We start from the raw sequence: 25,031 nt of genomic DNA, 5'->3' as shown, positions 1-25,031 counted from the left end.
TTTTAAAAAATTTTCCGGATTTTCTAAGCTCTTCAAAAAAAGCATCAGAATGTGCAGATGGCGTCATCCCAAGCTGCTCCACCCAATGGGGGAGGAAGTGCTGAAGCTGGCAGCAGTACTAGTTGCAGCGTTGCCCCGCCAGCCTCGTTCCCTCCACACCCCTTTTCCCTGCTACCGGCACGAGGGGGAAGTGGCCCATGGTTTAGGAACCTCTGAGTTTCATCAACACACAGACCCTGCCTCGGGTAGAAAACTGCACTTTTTCACCTAGCTCACAAACAAAAGCATCAGTAACTAACCTTACAAACTTAAATCTAACAGTAATAAAACACACATATTTATAATTTTAACTTCAAATTAAATATTTTAAGAAATCAGCACTACGACCAACAGATTGAACAGTATTCTATGTGTACAATATACCATTCAAATACACCCCTTACATAGTATGAAAAGTAATTGGGCTACGTAGAAAGCCCCAAGACAGCTGTGAAGCCTACCTTGGCAACAAATCATAGTGCGCCCGCTAACAAGAGGGTCAACGTGTCTTTATATCTAGTTTTGCAATAATTGTAACCACCGCCTAAGCTGGCAGATGTGGATGCTGTTCTTGTTCTCAGATTGTCACCCAAGAGATTGTGTCTGCCAGGACCAACTGTGGGTGCACGTCAGATGCTGGGATGTTCTATTTTGTAGGTATCCATTTACCTAATCCATGGAACGAAGGTATAGTGAGTTGTCACTTCAGGAGTGAGAGTGGTAACTGGGATGGATGGGGAAGTAGGATTCACACACAAAAATCACAAATTCAGAATAATTTTTTTTAGAAGGAAGGAAGGAAAGAAGGAAGGAAACAGAAGGCCAAAAGTAAAAAAAAATAATAATATCCAAAAACACTTTATTACGTGCACAACAGACACTATTTTCCATACATAGCTCACCAAAATTGTTAGTCATGTGAACAAACATCATGACAACACCTGACTACGTACAGCCATCTTTTAAGGTGGCACACAATACCGAAATACTATGTCAAGACAGCCGAGAGAGCTGGTAAAACATTCACCAACCAGAAATTGCAACCAACGAAGTTATGTGCATGACTTATTTTAGTTTCCCCCCCCCCCCCTGCCCCCCCCCCCCCCCCCTGCCCCCCCCCCCACCCAGATTGGCTAGTTTTATTGGAAATTACAAGATTCATGTAAGAACAGCCAAAATTTATTTGAACTACTTTAATTTACCAAATAAAAGAAACTGAAAGTCCGATAAATTTTAAAACGAGACTAGTTTGTGTTACTACTTCATTACAGAACTAACGAACAGCACACAAGACAGCTAACAGATGCACAGCATACAAAAGATATCATCAAAATAAATAAACATGAAATCAAAATCCATATAATCACAGCTTGGTTTTTCTGAAATTAACACAAAAACAATACATCATCGGAGCTGGAGATGTTTCACTTTCCCAGATGGCTCAACCCTCTGAGCGGAGGCACGTGGCGAGCACACGTCTCCCTCTTTCGACACACGGCTCTCGTCGCGACCGCCGGGCGCTTACTTGGCCGTCTTCTTGCCGCTGTTGGACTTGTCCTTTATGATCTTGGCCTTCAGGTGGTCCTTGTACGTCTGGATGTCGCCCTGCCACTTGGTCACCGTGCCGTTCTCGCAAACCCAGATCACTTCAGCCACCTGCAACAAGGCCCCAGGCCACAGCTATCAAGGCTCCGTCTCTCACGCCATATTGGCTATTTAATTTTCTTGTTACCACTATTATTTGAAGGCTATTCCTGTAAGGTCATTGCGAGATAGCTAGGGACAAGATTAGGTGGTGAATTGCAATAAAAACCCGAAATAATACCGAAAAGCATGTCATAACACAGCATAACACTAAAATGTAAATTATATCATGGAATTAGGTAGCATTTAATCAAAACGTAATTCAAATAATTAAAAAAATAATCTTTTAATGTTTGGGCAAAAAATGTACCAAAATGCATGGATAAGAAAAATTAATTAAATTTGTTTTATTGTGCTCTCTCACTGAATCATTTTGAAATCACAAATTCTCGCTAGTTTAATTTTATTGTTCTGAATGTATCCATTTTAAATCAATTTATTACAAATTATTTTATCATAAAATGCTGCATATGAATTTTACCATTATTTTAGTTGTAGCCCTTCTCACTTGATAAATAGTTTAATTTACAATTTATTACGTTATCTTATAGTAAATGCTAGGTTTAGTTTTCTTTAGCATAATTCAACAGCTCGTTATTCTTTCTAAGAAGCATTTATGTTTACTGACTGTTTTATCAGAAGTCCCGATTTAAAGTGATGAAAAACTAGACAATGATCCCAGACGAAGGAGATTGGCACCTGGCTGATGAGGCGGAAGTCATGGCTGACCAGCACCATGCCGCCGTCGAAGTCGTTGATGGCGTCGGCCAGCGCGTCGATGGTCTCCATGTCCAGGTGGTTGGTGGGCTCGTCCAGCAGGAGCAGGTGCGGCACCTGCCACGCCAGGTACGCAAACACCACGCGGCAGCGCTGCCCGTCGCTCAGCTGCCGGATGGGGCACACCTGCCGCCACGCACACACCACACCACACTGTAGCTCGTGTCCACAAGACAGGCAGATTCCCTTACAACCGCTGCAGGTTGCAACTGTTCTTTAATAAACTTTAACGTATTTCTTACACTTTTCATATTTTTTTTTTATTTTTTGCCTCATTTTTCACGGTTTCTGAAAATCTGTACGTACGACCGAGGTGTACGTACGAACCGGGGGGCCGTACGAGAGAGGTTTTACTGTAGCGTATTAATTCTGCTTTATTGTTATTTATTACTCTGTTTTTATTTTACTCCGAAGTTACTTTTTGGTTGTAACCTCTCTGTAACCGTAAATGTTTAAACATAAATGTTTGGTATAGTCATAGTTTACCTAATTAATGTATTTACAGTGAAACCTCGATTCTACGTACACTCACGGTTCTCCAAAATTTGTCCTTACGACCGAGTTGTACGTAAGAACCAGCGAGGCCAAATTACGTCCATTTGTGGCTCCCACCCACCCCCTCCTCCATCCAATTTTTCCCACCGCTGCCACGGGAAATGAATTGCCATTGCCGTTAGTGTCCTGCTGCCACGAGAAATGATCTGCCGTGTCTATATATTATGCTGATGTATTTTTGATCGAAATTATATCCTATTCGTGCAGAAACAACACTTGAGCTAATCAAACGTAAACATAAAAAAAAACTCGACACTGAAGGCAGTGTCGTAAGACCCGTGTTTACATTTTTTATGTTTTATATCAATAAAATAATAATTAACACACAATATATTTGCTCAAATAAAAAAATAGAGTGGGTACTTTACGTGTAGATAAGATTAGCTAGTAGGCCTAAAAACATCGTGAAAAACGTAACGTTTATAGTCGGCAATGAATATTTTAAAACGCAAAATATACATATTTTATAACATGAAAAGTTGCTTTTATTTCTAAACTTATAATAATTTAAGCCTAGGCGTGTAAAAGTCCGCATAATTAAAGCAGGAGATAATCTAAAATGCACGAGGGAAAAACGTAAACTCACGAATGTATAAACATAACAGGAATATTACGTGGCTGCTTAAGTTCTGATACTGTATTTATGTCACAACTTAGCGGAGCTCGCCGGCAAGTACCTGCTGGCGGCCGGTGAGGCCGTACCGGCCGATGATCTTCCTCATCTCCTCCTTCTCCTTGATCTCGGGGAAGGAGCGCATCATGTACTCGAGGGGCGACAGGTCGAGGTCGAGCAGTTCGTGCAGGTGCTGGTGGTAGCGGGCGATGCGCAGGTGCGAGTTCTTGCGGATCATCCCCTCCGTCGGGAAGAGCTGCCACACACGCGCACTTCACCTGCCCGCCCTGGCTCTCCACACCGCCCCAACTTATTGCACATAAAAACATTAAAGAATTTGAGTGCACACGCAAAATTAATGTCCCAAAAAGTCAGTAAAATACCACACAAGTACGGCAGACTCCAGATTAGCCATGCTGACTGAAAAAAAGTGAACGCCGCGGATTATCCAAAATCGTGGCTAGTTCGCCAAGTTAACGTGGGTTGGTGGGGGGAAATTCAAAAACTACGGTACGACTGGTGGAAGAAGAGGTGATAAAACGCACATACATCTCTCTCTACCACTGGTTATTAAATATCTAACGACCACTCCCCATATGGCTACAGTCAACATGCTCCTCACCTCCGCACACAGCAGCTTCAGCAGCGTACTCTTGCCCGCTCCGTTGGGGCCCACCAGGGCCAGCCGAGTGTCCAAGTCAATGCCGAACTCCAGGTTCTTGTAGATCCATGGCGTCGTGTCCGTGTACCGGAAACTAACGTTCTGCACACACACACACACACATTCACACGTCAGCCACTTGCCAGTTAGCAGTTGCGGCCATCAAGAAGGGCAGAGTCCCTCGTTTCTCAGTCATGAAGTTGTAAATAAACTAAACAAATGCACAAAAAGTCAACTAAATTGTAATATACACAATATATCTGAAAACTCGACATACAATGAAACTGCCCAGGCAGCAAGGGTGTGCAAAGTATCGAAAAGTTGAAATCAAATTAAAATTTTTTTTCAAGATTCTGAAGATTCTTTCTTAGAGCACTGTCCTACATCAAATAATACTGTAATTTTGGATTTGTTAATACAAAACTACGCAAAATCGAAAACAGGGTTACTTCTCGGGGCGGGTGTATTATTTTTGTACAATCATAATTAAGAACCATTTGTGTCATATTGTGCCGTTTCTAGGTATGGCACTCGTGATTTTATGAGTAGGTAATTAATTTATTCACATTTTTTTTTTTTTAATCTTTCATGTTAAATAAATTTTAATATTTTTATGCAAAGATTGTATTTAATATTTATTTATCTTTACATATTTCATTGTCTTAATGTTAAAGTTTTGTGTAGCTATTTAATTAATAATGTCTTAAATGTGTTTGTTTCTATTATAATCAAATGTGTAAGGGAAACACTACTACAATACTGGTTCTATGAATATTTTGTTTTGTTTGTATAATTCTACTTATTGTAAACTCTATGATTTCTGTCGTGTCAAACGAAAAAGACTTACCTTGCCCTTTTCAATTTCTTTTCGGCCATTTGGCACGTAATTTTTTGGTGCGGATGTAAAAACCACCACAAAATGTAATAACTTATCTGTTACCGCCGTTTTGGGTGAGTAAATGTTTCGTCTGTGGGAAAAGTGTATTCCATGATAATTATTTTTTATGTTTGGAGGTTAATATTCTTGTGGTTTCATTCCATAGCGGTTCGAGTCATGGGCCTCATCCTGGCTTTGGTGTTCCAGGAATCTAAATTCATTTTTGGGAATTAACCTCTTCAAAACAAAGGCCAGAAATTTCATTATTATTATTATTTTAAGGTTATGTAACTGTTTTCAATTTCTGCGTGATCATCATGCAAGTTTCTACTATTGAACTTGAATCAACGAAATCATATTGATTTCTACACTTTGGAACATTTCCGGCAATTAATTTTCATTCTGAAGAAAGAATTATAAGAAGACTTCTATAATTTAATATTTGTTTGATGAATTAATTTTTTTAATAATATTTGTTGATTAACTTAACCTGTTTCTACTTAAATCTAATATAAATACTTGGTACGTACCTAGTTGTTCACGAGCTCGTTACTTTAATATATAATACTCAATAACATTTGTTAATATGTTAATTGTTTTGTCGATGTTTGTTTTACATTGTTGTTTTTACAAAGGCCTATAATTACAACCAGCACCAATCTGATATTTGTGTTATTTGTTCCCAGTGGTTTATTCCAATAAGTTTTAATTCCTTTTAACATATTATGTTTGGTTATAAAGGGCAATATATTCTCATGTCTCTATAGTAATTTATACTAATCCTTTGGTTAATACATAATAACATAGTACAGCAAATGTAAACGATCCGACATATCTGAAACTTTCATGTGTTATAGTGTCCTTGGGTAACTTCCAATGCCACACATTGAGGTTATGTAGGATGCTATAGCAGATGGAGGCCTTTCAGTCAAAACATGTCACAATATCTGACTTATACTTAATTTATATTAAAAAAAAAAAAACAGGATTTATAAAAATAAACTCAATAACATGAAAAGCTCATGCTATGAAAACAAGATTGGCCACACACCTGCACCATGATGACCGGTGGGGGGATGGTGCCGCACGAAGGGAAGTAGAAGTGCACTGTCTTGTCGCTGGTCACCTTCTCCGTCAGCCCCTGGGCCACCATCTTGGCGAGCGTCTTCTCCTTGCTCTGCGCCTGCCTCGCCAGCTTGGCCGACCCGTGGCCGAACCGCGCAATGTAGTTCTGGGAACACAGGCAAGCACTGCCCGACACTTTTTCACTTCATGTTAGGGGCCTGAAGGTATTCTAAACTTTTGAATTTGAACCGACTAGTTTGATGTTCAACTCAACATTATGAATTAAATAACTTCTTACACAATTGTTTACCAATAGATACTACAATAGCCTCGATGGTTTAGATTTAATACCGTGTTTTATCGCGTAATTATCACAGTTATTACTTTAAGGCATCAAAATTTGGAGGAAATTCTCGCCTAAATGTCACATGATGTTTTTGGTCCTGCTGTTAAGATTCTGAGCGCTTCGGGTAGGTAGTTTTCCCATATAAAACAATGTATTCCGAAGCCGAAATCTAATATTCATTCGGATATCACCACTTATTTAATTAGCAGAAATGCAAAGTTGTCTGATGTGTAAATTTTCTTTTAAAGACGTTTTCAAATGTTAATAAACTTTATCTCTTCGTCGCGGCTATATACCACTTATAAAAATGTAGCCAGCCAAGCACTAGCTGGAATCATAAATGTTTGTTTGTTGATTCCAGTAAAGAGTGTGCGCACAGTCAAACATCAATATTGATAGCTCGTCGATTGCATGCAACACGCGCACTCTAACAAGTGCCGAGTTAACTACATTTGATAGCCCACACTCTTTCATGGTGAGTACAACAATGTTTCACAAAGCACCCCCTTTTTTAATAATAATAATAATAATAATAATAATAATAATAATAATAATAATAAAAAAGAGCTCCAAGTTTAAATTGTATACAAAAAATATAAATTTTAAGAATGATGATGATGCATTTCAAAAACATTTTACAGTGGAAATTTTAGTGCACTGTAAATGCTATAGGCAAGATGAATATACATTAGGCCATAAGGTAAAATTCAAGAGAAAAATTTATAATGAGTAATTTTCTTAGAAAGGATAACCTGTATTTTTCCTTCAAAGACACAGTTAGTTAAAGTTTTATATTGGAGGATTATGCACAATGACAAAGTTAGGACCTCCAAATGGTCTCGCAAACCCCTCACGCTCTTTACCACTGGGATGAAAGCTTACACACTGTTCAAAAAGCATGACACAAGCATGGCACAAACCTTCATGTGGGAGATCTGATCCTGCTCCCAGTTGTACTGTTTCATTTGGTTCTCCAAAAGTTCCAGTCTGGTGCGGACAAACGCTTCGTAGTTACCCTGCGGCAAGCAAATGGTGAGACATGTAGCAACTCTGTGGATTAATTATGCTTGGACGACAAGATAATACACAGAGTACATTTCCCCACCAATTGTTCACGGAACTAAAACATGCAGCAATCTAACAAACACAAAATAAAAAGACCGGAAGAGAAAGCAATTTAAAAAAAGCAAGATTGGTAGTGCCAAGATTTTAAAATTTTACATTTCGACAAACTTCTTTGTAAATTTTTCTTTAAGATACCACAGACATCATTTTAAAATTAGCATTTATTTAACGTAGTACATAGGTAATATTGTGCATAAATATTAGGGCTGTGCGGTTCTGGTTTTTATTGGTCGATTCGGTTCCAGTTTGGTTTTACATCACATACCTTGGTTCTCAATTCTGGTTCTTATGAACAAAAAAAAATAGTGCTACACTGAAAGAGGTTAACTGGGCCATTATTTGGTTATTAAAATCATTAAAAAACACATAAAGGAGGAGTCTAAAACTTTATTAAGTATTGGAACAGGTAGGCCAGTTGTTGCTTAGCATCAAAATCCTGATGGCAAAAAAAAAAAATAATAATAATTTTCTAGTTCAGTATTTTTGGTACTAATTTATATCTTTTTCTTAGGATTCAAATGTAATTTGTTCTTTATGATCAACAGTTTATAACGCAATATGTTTCGGTTGCTTGGTCTGTTTATATTGTAATTAGACTAACATACAAACGGGCACAAAATATAATATTCTAACCAGCAAAAACCACTATCACCAAAATATGAAACAAACAGAAAAATGCCATATTGTATAAATTGTATTTGAGCCATAACAGACTGTTGTGATATTTTTTTAAATTTCTTCATAGTTAAAGCAGAAATCAAAAGGGAAAACTAATGTAGCAGCCAGTCACTATGAACTTAGGAATTCCCATTAATATACTATGCTCTAATGCAGACAAAAATTAACAAAATTAATATTAGCTTATGAATTGTTTAAATTAAGATAGCATCTTTCCATTCATATCCCTCCCTGAATTCACTGTAACTATACTCTATGACTAGAGACAAGATAATATGGTGAATTGCGATAAACCAGAAATAACACTGAAAAACATTTCAATAAAACATTCAATACAGAAATGTCAGTTATTAAACCATTTACACTGAAATGTAGGTTAATACACCATTAAGCACTAAAAGGCAACTACTATCATGAAATTAAACAGTATTTTTAATCAAATCTTAACTCAAATCCCAAAAATGTAATCTTTTAACATATTAAATTAAATTACTTTAATTTATTCATCATGAAGTTTATACAAAAACGTGTGCGATGGAAATTTTTTTGTTTACTCTTTTTTGATCTTACTAACTCATTTTCACACTATGATGGTATATTTTTCACACCAGTACTAGCAGATTAATTTTTATGTTCCGAGCACATGATTTAACACAATGACATGTTTTGGTGAAATAAATAGTATCAAAAAACATTTGTGTCATATTTTTTCAATAACAATAATGGCCTTAAAATAAAACCACAAAATCTTGTCTTTTGTGTTATTACATCGCGAGAAGTTAGTAACATCGAAAGAATGTGTGTTTACCTGTCTCACATAAACATATTGTTATGCAAAGCAACAAAAACAAACAAAATAATACCTGAAACCAAAACTGAAGATTTGAAAAGTTGGTTTTGGGTCTAGTATTTTAAGGGTACCAGAACCAAAAAATTATGGAATTGCAAAGGCCTAGTGAATAAAGTTACTCAAATTTGGCATAAACCACATTTTTTTTGCATCATAATGAAACCCTTTTACTGGAGCTACCAAACTAAATTTTTAAGCAGTAGCCCAGGGAAAAAAGAAGTATAATTTTGATTGCCTGGCTTTAATTTCTCCGTTGTGCTGACAAAGTTTCAATTTTGAATTTTTCCTATTGTCACTGAGCATAATAGCTTATTTATATTTTCACAGTATTCTAAAAGTTAAGTTAATTTTGCATAATTACATTGTTTTAAAATTGAAAAACATTTATTCCACTATTAACATACCAAAATACTGGAAGAGACACCAATTTTGAATGGTCTGCTGTAAACCATAGATTTTCAATACAGTAGACACAAAAATATATTTTAAGTATGGAATTTTAAGTTTTTTCTACTGCAGCGGCAATCAATAAAATTGCTGTTAGACACAAAAACGAAAATGTCATACTGTATTTTCATATCTTTGACTATGTAATTAAAACAGCGGACCAATTTAGTCTTGTAAATAACAAAGTTATTAGTGTTTCACAAGTAATTAATTGCCATTTTACAAATAAAAATATTGACGTGACTTTCGTACATGCCTAGGTATGGACTCGACTCAACTCGACAGAATTATTACTGAAACCAGCTCGGTTCGACTTTGCAGACTCCTGCATCACTAGGCAATAAAATGGAAACAATAGGGAAGGGGTGTAAGGTGGAGAAAAGGTTCATGAAAGTTGAGCAAAGTTTTAAACATTTGATGTCTGGAATAATTGTACTTACAGTGTAATACTTTAGCCGTTTTTTGTCCAAGTGAATGATGTTAGTACAGACACCATTCAGGAAGTCCTGTGAGTGGGAAATTATCACCAGGATACGCTTGTACCTGAAACAAGAAAACATGTAGGCAGTCACCCTTTATAAATAAAACCCCATTTTAAGATCATCCAATTGCTCATCAAGCTAACATGTGATCTAAAAAGTGAAGTAGGACATTACAAAAAATGAGAAAACTTTTTTTGGTAAACTTGTTACCCTTTTTTTACTAAAATTCAATTGTTTTTGTATATTTTAGGAATGATTTAACAAACAAAACTTTTGTTTATTTATTTTACTACCCAAAAAGTACGAAAGAGACAAACTAAGTATAGTGTTTTTATAAGTAAATATCCATAAATATTCATATTTTTAATTTATACGGTTGCTTTAAAAATCAAATTTCTGTTTTTCAAGACCAGGTTTTTTGAGCAAGTGTTAATGCATGTTAATAACAGTTTAGATACAAATTTTACAATAGCAAAGCATCATTCAATGTTTCTAGATCATAAAAGTGCTGATACACTACGTAACACGTCTTTGTGTTTTTGCCATAAATACGGCCCTGGTGAGCGCTGTTATCTGCAAAACACCAATGAACTATGTGTTACAGCCTTCGATGCCCCAACTACCCAACGCTCCACTCTGCGACAGAGGTTGGCAGTGCACATGTTTTCTCTAGTGCTGGCAAAAGCATCAATAACAAAACCCCAAATGAACATGAAGACAAAGCATTTATTTACAAAAATTTGAAGTAAGATAGGGCATGAGATGTTTGTTTTTATTTCCATTACGTGTTGTTATTTTTTCTTTATGCTTCATTATTTTTTTTTATGAACTTAAGATCATTTGGACCATTAATGTGGATGGTTTATGCATGACATTTGCATATTTTGATAGTAAATATATTTTTTTTCTGTATGCCACGTTAAGCGACATAATTTCAATGCGTTTGCTCCCGATATTGATCCCAAAAATCCAATATATTTACCGACCGAATCCAGTCGCAAAGTAAAAATGACATTCCCGTCCACCTCTAGTTGAATGCTGCTTAATCCCGTGATGCAACTAGCATTTCGGTGCTAGGTAGCGGATCAACTAGCATCGCAGTGTTTCGGCGTCACTTCGGTTGTGTCGCTAGCCCGTCCCCGCCGGGCCACTCACGTCTTGAGCTCCTCCTCTAGCCACACGCAGGCGTCCAGGTCCAGGTGGTTGGTGGGCTCGTCCAGCAGCAGCAGGTGGGGCGTCACGTACAGGGCGCGCGCCAGGGCGATGCGCATGCGCCAGCCCCCTGCGGGCCACACGAGACAATCTTTATTGGCATACAAGTTGTCAGCACTCACAATATTCTCACATCAAAGAATATAAGTTTAATTTTATGTAATCTTATACTGTTTCAGGGAAATTAGTTTTAATTATTTAACTATTTTTTTTTTAAAGACTCCTGATTTGCTACTTCATGGCATTTCACATATTGTAATTATTGGCCAGTGATCATTCAATGAAGAGGATGCAGATTCAACAAAAAAAAAAGATGCACATAATAAAAAGAATTGGAAACAACGTAATGTTAATGCGGAGGACGTACCCGAGAAGTCCTTGGTCTTCTGGCCCTGCATCTCCTTGCTGAAGCCGAGACCGTGCAGGATCCAGGCCGCCCTCATCTCGGCCGTGTCCGCGCTCATCGCGTCCAGCCGCTCGTAGATGTCCATCAGCTGCTCCTGCGAGTCTGCAAACACACACACACACACACACCGCGTGTTCGCTTCGGTTCGCCTGACAGCTTCCCGCGAGAACCTCCGCGCACGTTCCATTGTTTTATTCACATCTCACTGCGTTCCTTCTACTCGCCGGTGGAGCCAAGGTGGGAGGGCAGCTGCTTGAGGGATCGCAGCTTGCAGGTAAAATATATTTTCTGAGGTGGGAGGGGGGGGGGGGGGGGGAGGGATGAAAAAAACATTTGTTTCTAAAAACAAACCACAAACAGACCTGCCAACATTCAAATTTAAAAAATCATGAGGTCCTTGATAAAAATTTTCAGGCCCATAAATACAGGTTATAAATAAAAAAAACAAATGAAAATCTTTAAATTTAAGTGACATACCTGTCCATATGTTACATGGTCTCTGCTTCAAAATTTATTTTAACAAATATAGGTTGCAGATTTAATTTAGTTGAACATAATTTAGCGCTGTCGTGTAGTGATCATGCAGGGCCGCAACTAAAAAAGATGTAAAATAACATTCTGCTCGTGTAACACTATTATCACTGTTCACAGCAAAATTAATTTTTTTATTGGAAGCAATACACTTCACGTGTTAGTTGTTTTTTTTTGTAGCTACATGTTTCACAATGTCTCCTCTTCCACTATGTGAGATAGAAAAATCAGCACGGCACACGCTACAAAACGCAAAATTGCTTCCTTTACGTGACTCGAGTAATGATGGAAACTCGTTACTGTAAGCTTTCGTAAAACTTGTTTTGTAACTTTTACAAACAAAATCTTGGGGCCCCGAAAAATCGTGAAGAAACACTATTTTAGCGTGAGGGCGTGAGATGGACCTTAAAATCGTGAGCCTCACACCAAAATCGTGAGAGTTGGCAGGTCTGCACAAAGCTTCTGGGTCCACATTTTTAGGTCCACCTCTGCATCTACTTGATGGGTCAGCAAACAAACAACCAAATTAAGTACGATAATAAAACAAAAAAAAAAAACAAAAAAAAACCACCAGACAAGATACAACATAAACACTGTGTGGTTGGAAATTTGAGTGATTTTTGTTGTTTTTATACCGTTTTTTTTTGTGTACTATAATTTTTAATGTTGGCACTTTTTTCTACAACTGAAATAACCTAATTATATATTTTAAACAGTGAGGTTACATTGTGGTATAGTGGACTTTGTTCCGAAAAACCTAGTTAAATATATCTTTGTTCATTCATCCTTAAGTTGGTATTTTATGATAGACTGAAATCGTATCACTTACTATAGACCATGGTCAATAAATTTCTCAACATACAATTTTTTTTTTAAATGTCTAACGACCTCGCTGTGTAATCCTGAAATAAAAAGACAATTAAAAAATAATAAAACAAATATTCTAAGGCTTTATTTGTTTTTGAAAGCAGAATTTCTCCTTATCAATTTCAACAGATTTACATCAAAAATCTTTCTTTATTTCTCTTACCAAAACTTCACAAAAAAAAGATGGTTCCAGGAAAATCCTTACTGTTCCAAATTCCATTACTAGTTCCCCTCTTTTCCATTGCCCATCATTAGCTATTGTATATATGGTGAACTTTTTTGTCTATATATCTGCACATCATGTACACAAAAAGAAAATTATAAAAAAATAATTTTGTTTTACTCTTTTTAATACAACTTTACTAACAAGCTAACAAACTTGTGTTAAATAGATCTAAAAGTAATTGAATAAATTTCAGAAACTGACAGTACAAAATATGATGAAGGTATTAATTTATAGTTGAACGATCGTATCATATCTAAAACCTCAAAGGTAAACTAGATATAATCTTAGATTTACAACTGAAATACACCAATCACATTAACTAAATAGCAAGCCAGCTCAGAAGCTCCTGTTAAGTAATTTGGGGTAAATAAATTACACAAAAAGACTACAGTATTCAATAACAAAAAATGAGTAAAATTAATCTCATTGAAAAACAAAATTTTAAATTTAAAATCCTGACTATCATATGTGAATTATTCATACATAAATTTAAAAAAAAATATTAACAAAAAAATATATATTCAAACATATAATGCTAAAAAATTGAGGACAGCAGAACATAACACCAAGCAATTCAAAAATGGTCTAGATTGATGGGCATAAAAATTTACAATTTACTATACCAGAAAATAAACCAACAGTTTACAGTTTGTATTCATAAAAACATTAGAACTCTCATAGAACGTGCTTCCTATTCTCTGAAGGAATTCCTAATTTGATAGAAAATACATAAATAAAACTGTTGTTTATTCTCATTTTATAAGTAGGGGTAGTAAAATTTAGTTAATGAAAAAAAATCGCAAAATTTTACAAAAATCACTTGCACAAGATGTGTAATACAAATAACCTTACTTAGTAGCAATACTGCATTTAGTTTTAATGGAATTTGCAATGATACGCCTAATCCATAATTTTTCACGAAATTCAATAATCACAATATTTGTGTGAAGTTAACTTTATTCTTGGAAAAAAAAAAAAAAAAAAAATCAATTATTCTGAAACATGCACAAAATGTTGTTTACAATAATACACACTTTTGTTTTTTTGCAGCATCCATAGAGTAAAGAGGGGCGATAATCGTAACTTCAGCCATTTCCGGACAAATTGCAGATGGCATTGGTAGTTATGAAATATAAAATATTGAATTAGTGGTACCGAAATGTTCTACGAGTTTATTTAGATTAGGACATTAAGTACTTTAACATTTCCAAGTATATGTAATTTGTATCTCTTCGGCATCCTCCGATTGTTTTCCGTTAATGTTTTGTGGCATGAAGCGTGTAAAATGCATAAAATTGTGAATATTTTCGAAACAGTTAAAGATGAAGGATTTTACATATTCAATAAAGGAAAAGGCATTATGATGTGCAAGTTGTGCAATGTGTTCGTGGATTGGAAAAGAAAAGTCAAGTGAAAAAACATTGTAGATTTCGAGCATTGCATAAGGTTTACAAAGATAGGTGCCAAGCCTGGCTGCCAGTGTATGTGCCTTCTCAACATACAGCAATATAATGTGACAAATGCACATCTTTAGAGGTGGAAAACAAGGAGGTAATGCTGGCAATGTGTTTTGAGGGGCACTAGTTTGCAGCAGGAAAAGAAAGAAAAAAATACTGATTTTCTGAGATAGTAGTTGAAATTTACTTAATTTACTAATCTTCGCTTAAATAAGCATGTGTTTCAGATCAGTTTCTGACTTGTTTTACAAAAGTATATAAAATATAATCTTGAGAATTTTAATCTGTGGCAACACAAACTCAGTAAGCCAAATTTAATGTAAGGTGTCATAGTTGTACTTAAAACCATTGTTACTGATAAATTTTTAATTAATAAAACAATTTTCATCAAATAAATATGAAGGCTACGTGTAAAATTACGATGACAAAAATTTTTATATATTTTTAATGAAACAATTTATTTTTCTAAAAGAAATTTTACACCGAAACAATTTGTTTTATTCACAGAAAATGACTTTTTTTTTTTTTTTACCATTTTACATTGGTCTTAGATATAACACTATTACATGTTTTGTATCATGTGCTAAATTTGCATTATGAAAACAGTTAATTTAAATTAATTTGAGAATTATGTAAACACATGTACAGTAATTTTTGGAAACATGTACTATGCACTACTATATTTTAAGAAAGCAAACATACTTGAGGGGGAGTCTGATTAATCAATTATAGGCCTTTTAAAATACCTTTTGATAAGATTTTCTAACAACTTTTTTATGTCACAGGGTCTTTATATATATACAAAGAGTAAAAGTAAACATAATATTCTACAGATTTACTATTCACAGGAACATGCTGATTCAGAGATAATTCCCACTTAATTTGAGTAGATAGGCTACAAGTATTTATACTAAAAACAGAAGTGAAGTATTAAGGGGGATTAAGCCTCACCACTTTGCAGCTTTAAATATTTTAATATTGGTGCAATAAAATACTGTGCAAAATTTTTTTTGTCAACATGGCATTGGCCTAAGCTCTGGCTACTGGTTGAATTCAACACTTGTAAAAAAGTATGATTATCATGATAGTTGTAGTCTACCATGCTAAATATCAAGTTATTTCCTCGCAGAGCTTACAGACTAGAGCCTGTTTGTAAACATGGTAAAACATTGAAAAAAAAAATAATAGTTCAAAATTAGAATTATAGCAAAAATAAGGAAAACTCCAAGATGGCATGGCCTAATCCCCCTTAAAAAAATTAATTCAAGTAAGCAAAACGCAGCTAGAAATTAAAGCATTTTGAATTTCAGCACCGTGATTATTTCAGGATTTTCGTGACCCATCCTTCAGTTTTTTTCACTTTGACGTAACCTGTAGTTCTGTAACGAGAGGTGCAACTAAACACTGCCTACTCCTACTGTACTTTTTTCCTTTGCTCAATTTAGATCAGGAAAGTTATAAAAATCAAAACATTTTTCTTTGATGTACTTAATTCTTTTTTTTTCTTTTAAAGTAAACAAGAGTCTAATGAACCATAGCTGAATAACTGGTTTAAATGGTTTAAACATGGCCTTTCCGAAAATGTACAACTGATGTTGTGCTAAAAGGTTCCACAAGGTTCCACTGTGTGGTTGTTAAATTTTTGAATTTGCAGAAACATGTAGCATTTCTTCACTAGTAGCTAAAATGTTAAAAAGTGTTAATATTTATTTCCTCAATAAACATAGTGACAAATCAGACACTTTGGTATAATGGGTATACTTTATGATTTGAAATCCAACCTCCAAAGTCTAGTGCAACTTTGTACTTAGCTATAAAATCTGTTCCCGAAATTGTAGGTCTTGAAAGGCCTGGAATAACTAGTGTGACTAAGTTCTCCTAGCTCATCAATAGTACTTGTTTGTTCATTATGACACTAGAAAGAGAACAACTGCCCTTTCCCAAACGGAAAAAAATCAGAAAAATATATAAACAAGCTGTAGAAAAAAAATCTGTAACAAATCATCACAAACTATTTTTTTTTATAAATGATGTAATGTAATGCCTTTGGTTATAGTTCATTACTCTATGGCACTATAGACTTTCCTCTCCCATTAAGTCATATGAAATAGGTTGAATTCGTAAAAATACCCCCCCCCCCCCCCCCCAGGGTAAGCAGAACATAGTTACATAATGTTGAATCCCCCCCCCCCTTTTTTTCTATATTTGCTGCCATGGTAACCACTATCTTATCCACATTTCCCAGAAATACGATTATAGTATATTACTTTTGTGGTTTTGTGAAAATAGTCTGAATACAAAAGAAGTTTGGCTTTTAAAGTGTCCAATTTCAAACTCAAGGGAATTTGTGGCTTTCTGTATTTAAAAAAAAATTCTCACAGACTAAGCCAGCAGTGGCATGATGGTATGATCTAAGATACTGGGTTTCACGTTCCTAATTCATGACCATTATAAGGTAAGAATATTTATAATTTTATAGCCCACTAAATAGCCTTAAAAATTCTCTGAACAATAAATAAGACAAACATTGATGTATTCTAAAATTACCTAGTGGTTATTAATGAATGCCACCTGTTAAAATAACTAAAAATAAACTAAAACAATATGATAGTACATCCATAAATACATCAAAACTTGAGTTAAAAGAATACAAGCAAGTTAAAAAGATAAACACAAATTGTTTTAAGTCATTCTTAAACATGTAAAAACCAAAACTTTGTTTGGCATATGTAACTATCTAAGTAAATGGGAATTTAAAGAGGAAGCTGAACTTAGTATACTCCACCACCATGATATAACACCCAAATCACTAAGCTGTAAAAAAATTACAAAAAAAAAAGAGACAAGCATGGCTAGTCAACCACAACAAGCAGCTGAATAAGAAAGTATTTGAAACAGACTGTGAAATGAGAAAGTTCTCAAAGCAGAGCAGAGTGAAAGGAAGCCACCAGTAGATTCAGATATGCCGTATTCACCCGAAAATGCTCTCTGAACAACTGCTTTTCAACTAGTCATAAAACACATTTGTTTTCTAACTGTGGCTTGGTTTCAACAGAGATCATGTATATTACTCTAATTAGAAAAAGTGGCACCAGAAAATGTCTGGTAAATATGGAATAAATTTACTACTAATTAAATAATTTTAAACTGCAGTTTCCACTCCATAAACTCATCGTCAAAATGTTTGGGATCAAATATTTTCAGGTTTGCCCAACTTACACAACATTTTTTCCACTAAAATTTTAATTTTCAGAATCTTAAAATGGCTATAAAATAAAAAACAGTAATACAGTTAATGACAATGGATATTCAATTAATAGAGACAAGAAAAATGAGCTATTTTTTTCTTTGAAAATTAGCATCTATTACTTTATAAATTAGTATCTATTATTGTCAATCTGCCTTTTTTTTTTAGTGCAACTTGTTTCAAACTTAAAACTGAAAACTAATTATATGAATAATACCTACAAGTAACACTTTAATTTTTATACAAATAATATTTTTCATGGCTTTCTAAAATAAAAACAACAAAAATAATAATGCTGAATATGCTAGCAAACATTAAGACACAGGTTTAATTCATAATAATAGTTTACAAACCAACTGGATTAATTGGGGTGGCTTATGTTTCGAAGGTATCTCAGATGCATGTATCTTGGCTGCATGACAGACATGGCAGTATCACGAAGCACGCTGGTTACGGAAAATTAGTGTAGAGAACGGTAACCGGAAAATCCCCACATGTATTGAGTTTAACATTTCGAAGAAGGCCAAGTACCTGTAGTACTGCTGTGGCTAACTTCATGCTGCCGCTGAAGCAAAATGCAAGACAGTGACTGACGCCTGTATGGTTTTCATCTTACAAATAGGGACACCTGTATTTCGCGATTTCATTTCGTGTCAAGGTATTTCACAAAATGCTGTAGCTTTTTCTAAGAGGCATGGCAAATTGTGGGGGTGCGGCAGTACGGTGACCACATTCTCATGGGCCCCGTCAAGAGCGGGACGACAACCTCTCACCGACCTCAGCCGATAAACCACAGGAGGAAAAGCTACAGTGTTTTGTGAAATACCTTGACACGAAATGTATTCGCGAAATACAGGTGTCCAACCTGTGTCGAAGACGGCGGACGTCCCCAGCGACTCACCGTCGTCCTCGCAGGCGACCAGCTGCTCCGCCAGCTTCTCCAGCCGCAGTCGCTCCTCGTCCACCTCCATGACGCACTGCAGGGCCGTCTTGTCGGAGGCCGGCATCTCCCGCGTCAGGTGGAAGATGTCTATGTGCTCCGGGATCGGCACCTCCCGGTTGCCCAGCACGGACAGCAGCGTCGACTTGCCTGCCCACAGTCAACACATCACATTTAGTCTCCGCTTCTACATTGTCGCACTCCAGAAACCCGTATTTACCTTTCAAATCAAGTCGCCTCTTTTAGATCAAACTCCAAAGGCTCGGGTACTAGCTGATTTATGGTATTTATGATTTACTGTATTGTAGACCCAAAAAATTTTAGCAAAGAATCTTTTGTCCCTATACGAAGCAAAACACAAAAAACCTTCAAAATCATTTATTTTTTCCACTTAGCTTTTTGTGGTGGTTATTCCGAGGCAGGAGACTGTTGCATTACAATTATGTTCATAACGTTCACACATTAAAAGGTGTATTAACGCCACTACATCCTTACCGCAAAATGTGTGCCAAGTGTGGTGTTACAGGTTAATAGTTACAGGAGTTTACGTGGTTGTAGCTATGAAGACAAATTAACATACGTAACCTGTGCAGAAACTGATTGTTTATTCCCTATTGCGCTTGCTATTGCACCTTAATAGTGCAGCCAAGACCGTTTCCCACGAGATATTGCCTTGATAGTTGTTACCGCCCTACTGTTTTCTTGATATTAACTGCAACTTGATCGAATTTTGAATTGAATGTGACACTGCCATGACACCCTACTGTTTTCTCAATGGCAGCTGCAATTTGATCACGTGGTACTCCATACATCCTTATGTATATATAAAGTAGCTGAGACTGTTTCCAAAAGGAAAGGTTCTACATCAATATGTTACAGCCGGGGCCTAGGCTATTTTCTACCCTAATTTGTTTACCATATCTAGTGATTATATTTCAATATTGTTCAATATAAAATTATAAATAATGATATAAAATAAATATAAATAGTGGAGAGATCACGGGTGGAAGCTCCAGAGGGCATGGAGGTGAACGGAAAGAAGTAGAAAACAGTCTTACCTCCAGCCGTTAATTTCTAACATTAAGGTCCCTGTCTTTTTGAAAATAGTCACACCTAAGCTACATTTCTAAGGATCTTCAGAGAACCACATGATCAAATTGCAACTAGCATCAAGAAAACAGAAGAACATCAACCACAGGATCATGGCAGTCACATTACATTCAATGTTCGATTGTGTTTGTATGGAATGATGCATGCTGGTTCACGACAAAAAAAAAAAAAAAAAAAAAAAGCAAAATATATTTTATAGGCAGCAGTCTTTCTGCATTGTGAGTTAAGTTTATTACTAATAATCTCCGGCAAAACAGGTACCACAACCTTTAGAATACCATCTCAGTACGCGTAAATTTAAATCATGCATGAAGGATTTGGATTTAAAATGTGACACACTGCATCAAGAGCAATTTTTATCAGTTGCTACTCAAGCAGTTACAAGCTTTACAATTTATTACAAAATTTAAGACTGGAATGAGGAAACCAAATTATATAATCATTTTAGGTTCCTAGAAAAAAGGGGCGCAATAACAAGGGGGGGGGGGGGGACAAGGGTATTTTGCCCCCCCTCTGAAACCTTGAAGTGGGGGCAAACGGGGGCAAAGAAAGTGCTGTGTAATCAATTTTTAGAAATAAAACTGCTTAAATAGAACCATTTTCCACCTTGAAATACAAATTTTCCCGGGGGAGGACCCCTGGACCCCCCGCTTCAATAGGGGGGATCGATGATTCCCCCCCTTGGAAATTTAGTTGTTGCACCCCTGCTAGAAAGAGAGAAAAAGAGGTAAATATTTACAATCGCGGTAGATGCCAAAAAAAATGCTAAAAATCTTAAAATACTTTTATTCTGTGCCCTTTCACTTCCTCTTTTCAAATCAACCGGCGGAGGTAAGAAATTCCAAATACTTTAGGAGATATCGAATTTTTTAATTTCATCATATGTAGAGTCGCGGTATATGCCAAAAAAAAATGCTAAACATCTGAAAATACCTTTATTAGATGCTCTTCAACTTCCTCTTTTCATTAAAAGCGGCGGAGATTAGAAATTCCAAATACTTTAGGAGATATCGAATTTTTAAATTTCAGCACAAAACCAGCACATTCCTGTGGCCTGCGTGCACCATTGTTTCTTGTTTACGTACGAGTATCTATTTTTTTTATTGGATAATGATGTCACGTGATTGTTCGTGATAGGCCAGAATTCAAATGAACTAATACGTGATTATTTAGTTCAATTATTGTTTAAAACGGTGTTTAATTACCGCCTCCAACTTACGTGAGTTTTTAACGTTTCTAATTTTAAAGTCTTATTTGTTATTTTGATATTGTTGCGCAAGTAATAAGTAACAAAAAAAAATTACGTGAGTTGTTACTGTACATCCTTTGTTACGGGTTTGTTAGGTAAGGTCAGTTACATTATAAATAAATTAAAACTAAAAAATAATTAAAATTAATTCACATTATTTTTAATATCACCTTAGTTTTAAAGTATTTATAATGTAACTGACCTAACCTAATCGACCATTTTAGTTTACTGTTCACCCTCTGTCCGGGTTTGTTTGGTCAGGTCAGTTACATTATAAATATTTTAAAACTAAACAGCCATTAAAATTAATTCACAAAATAATTTTTAATGTCGGCTTAGTTTGAAAGTATTAATAATGTAACTGACCTGACCTAATCAACCATTTTATTAATTACGCATTCACGATTCACGTATTCACGAACACGGCAAAATAACAAAAATGGCGCCGCTCGAATGGTTCCACAGGTCTTGTATTGCAAAATTTAAAAATTCGATATCTCCTAAAGTATTTGGAATTTCTTATCTCCGCCGCTTTTAATGAAAAGATGAAGTTGAAGAGCATATGATAAAGGTATTTTAGGATTTTTTACATTTTTTTTGGCATCTACCGCGACTCTACATATCATGAAATTAAAAAATTCGATATCTCCTAAAGTATTTGGAATTTCTTATCTCCGCCGGTTGATTTGAAAAGAGGAAGTGAAAGTGCATAGAATAAAAGTATTTTCGGATTTTTAGCATTATTTTTGGCATCTACCGCGATTGTAAATATTTACCGAAAAAGAATTCCCAGAACACTGCCAGTTAAAATTCTGCGTGACCAAACGAACACACGACGAAGTACTTGCCACATCCATTGAGTCCCAGCAGGCCGTAACGACGACCACAGTTCAACTCCAGGACAGTGTCCTGCAGCAGCTCGTGACCGTGGAACGAGATGGACAAGTTATCGATCTTGACATCCCGACTGCGGGGGTGCACAGCCAGGCTGCCAGTGCACGCTCGTGCTTCGGCATTCAGCTTTGCATCGGCTTCCAGCTTCCTGCACAGGGCCTCTGGAAACAACACAAAGTCAATTGAATGACTACTGCAGAGAACTTCACCAAAGATATCACAAATGTACATAAAATCTCAATAAGCTCTATGAAATACTATTAATTAGGTATGTCTTAGCAATACCTTTCAAGTACAAGAACTTAATTCAATACAGTTTCCCCCGCAACTTAATTACAAGCCTAGTATCGAAATCCTAATTAAAATTAAAATTAAAAAAAATTAAATACCTTCAGCACTGATTTCGATTCCATTTTCGCAAGTTCCATTTACTTCTCCTTGATTTTGTTGAGCATTCGCATCTTTCTCAGATGAACCATTTTCAGTTTTGTTACTGGTTGGTTTACGGCCAGATTGTCTTGCTTTTGCAGCTTCCTTCTTTTTTTGCTGCTGTCTCTTTTTGGCATCTGACGGCATTTTGAATGACCTTCAACAAAGAACAAATACTACTTCTCAAAGTATAACATCATAATATCGAACATAAATAAATGTATAAGGCTGGAAGAATTTTACGTTGCAGTAAATTTCTAATTATGTCACAAAAGAGCAAACGTCAGACTTCGCCAACCCTACCCTTCTATAACAGGTAAACTTCCTTGCTTTACATTAATAATGGGAACAAAATTACATTAAAAACACATTATAAACTTATTATCACATGAAACAACAAAATAATATAAAAGATTACCTTTTACACGTGAGTATTTACTAAAATTTTACAAGTCGAATCTCCTCAGTACCAAATTTACTCACGCGCACAAATGCCGTGAGAAGAGAAGAACAATATCGCTAGATGGCAAAACCAGTTGTAAAATACTCAGAATGCTTGTATGCTCGTTGTAAAATATTATTTCTAAAACAATTGCAAATGTTTCATAAATATAATGTTTATTGAAAATAACGTACAAATCGATTAAAATTATGCCATAGAAATTTATGAAGAAAAAAAAAGGGAAAAAAGTTATTTTCATTGCAACGTTTTTGGAATTTTGGATTTTTTTAAAGCTATTATGAGTTACTTGCTCGCATAAATGGTTCCATTTATATAATGTAATTTAAAAAAAATCATTAATAAACGCATTGAAATTGATCTGTTATGATTAGACCAAAAAAGTGGTTTATTTTGACGCGGGAAAGTCTCCCCGAGGAGACATTGTGGACGTCGCTCGGCAGGTGTTGATGATAGAGGAGATAATTGCTCGGTGTCATCTCACAGGGAAGAGAAGCCTCAAAAACTAGTCTGGCCCTTGCTTGTAATTGTGTTTCTAACATTTTGATCGTTAATATTATGCAAGTGTAACTATACAAGATTAGTGTAATACGAGAAATGTTTGGTAAAATAAAAACTGTAAAGCAAAATTTAACATAGACCCAAGTGTCTCCCCTGCTCATAAATACCGTTATGCTGCGCCAACCCCCGATCCACCCCTGCCCCGTGCAGTGTATTAAGTCATAGTGTGGTAATTGTGAATTAGAAACGTTACAATGGAACAAGTACATACCTATACAAAATATGTAATATGTTTAATGTTTTTTACAATATATTTTGTAGTGTTAATAATTATATGTTTTTTCAAGAAATATGTCAGATATTTAATAACTCTGTCCACCGGGTGACGAAGCCGAGGCCAACACCCGGAATCTCTCTGAGCGCTGCGCGTGTCACGGAGTGGGGGAAGGACGGTGAGGAGGGGCGACGCGCGGCAGGGAAGGCAGTTGGCATCTGGCGATGGCACAAGGCAGATGTGCGCGGAGGCCCGGGTTGGAGAGCTGCGACTGGTGAGACCAAGCGTGAGAATTGGGGAGTTTAGAACTACGTGTGACACACCGCGAAACATAATTGTAAATATTTCTAATTGTATATAAGAGTTTTTATGACTAGACATTGCTCCTATCAGTGGGCGTGTCACTAAAGTAGCGGGACGGACTTCATGCCTCAGTCGCCGACATTCTAACATAATTTCTTCACAGCCATCATCGCGAAGGGGACATAGTTAGTCTTTCGCACGAACGTACCACGAGACCACGGGGGGTAGCCCGCACTAGACGCCTGCCCACCGAAACACGCGCAGCCGAACTTCACTCCGTGGAGGGACGGGTGTTGTGCCTCAGGTAGCCCCATGATAAAGGGATTGTGTAAGGGACTAATTAAATAAGCTGTATCCAAACTGGCAAACTTTTATTGTAGTGCGGATAGTAATGCTTTCCCCCCGCTACAAGGCCTGAACCCCGACCCTAGTACAGAACGTGGCCCAGTATCACAGGGGTGTGATATCCGTGACTACAACAAGTTTAACTTTAAAATCATAGGGTAAATTTAATTAACGCCGGTTTTCCACAGTTTAACCTAAACACGGAGTAATTTGTTAAATGATAAAATGATACAAATTACATGAATACTTAAAAAACCACAAAGCTGAAAATAAAATTTTTCCTTAGTTTACTAGTAGATTTGGAACTCATTTTTTCATACACTTTCTCCCTATATATTTGTTTTACTCGATGCCTCTTCTTGACAATATTTCTATGGATGTTCCCTTGCCTGTTCTACTTGCTGGAAACAATATTGCGGAT

General features: G+C 36.0%; 1 protein-coding gene across 1 annotated transcript; it reads right to left on the bottom strand.

The window, feature by feature from the left end:
- Nucleotides 1-881: 881 nt before the first annotated feature.
- On the bottom strand, nucleotides 882-23,293 carry LOC134531995 (ATP-binding cassette sub-family F member 2). Its single transcript, XM_063368107.1, has 13 exons — nucleotides 23,146-23,293; nucleotides 22,688-22,884; nucleotides 22,253-22,459; nucleotides 19,007-19,195; nucleotides 11,739-11,879; nucleotides 11,315-11,441; nucleotides 10,118-10,220; nucleotides 7,498-7,593; nucleotides 6,218-6,397; nucleotides 4,251-4,391; nucleotides 3,693-3,884; nucleotides 2,383-2,586; nucleotides 882-1,695 (listed from the first exon to the last, which is right to left on the bottom strand). The coding sequence occupies exons 2-13, from the start codon at nucleotides 22,872-22,874 to the stop codon at nucleotides 1,561-1,563; spliced, it is 1,902 nt and encodes a 633-aa protein (XP_063224177.1). The 5' UTR covers nucleotides 22,875-22,884; nucleotides 23,146-23,293; the 3' UTR covers nucleotides 882-1,560.
- Nucleotides 23,294-25,031: the final 1,738 nt, after the last annotated feature.

Source organism: Bacillus rossius, chromosome 5 (genome assembly GCF_032445375.1).
Source record: "Bacillus rossius redtenbacheri isolate Brsri chromosome 5, Brsri_v3, whole genome shotgun sequence".
NCBI lineage: Eukaryota > Metazoa > Arthropoda > Insecta > Phasmatodea > Bacillidae > Bacillus > Bacillus rossius.
This window is presented reverse-complemented; position numbering and strand designations above follow the sequence as displayed.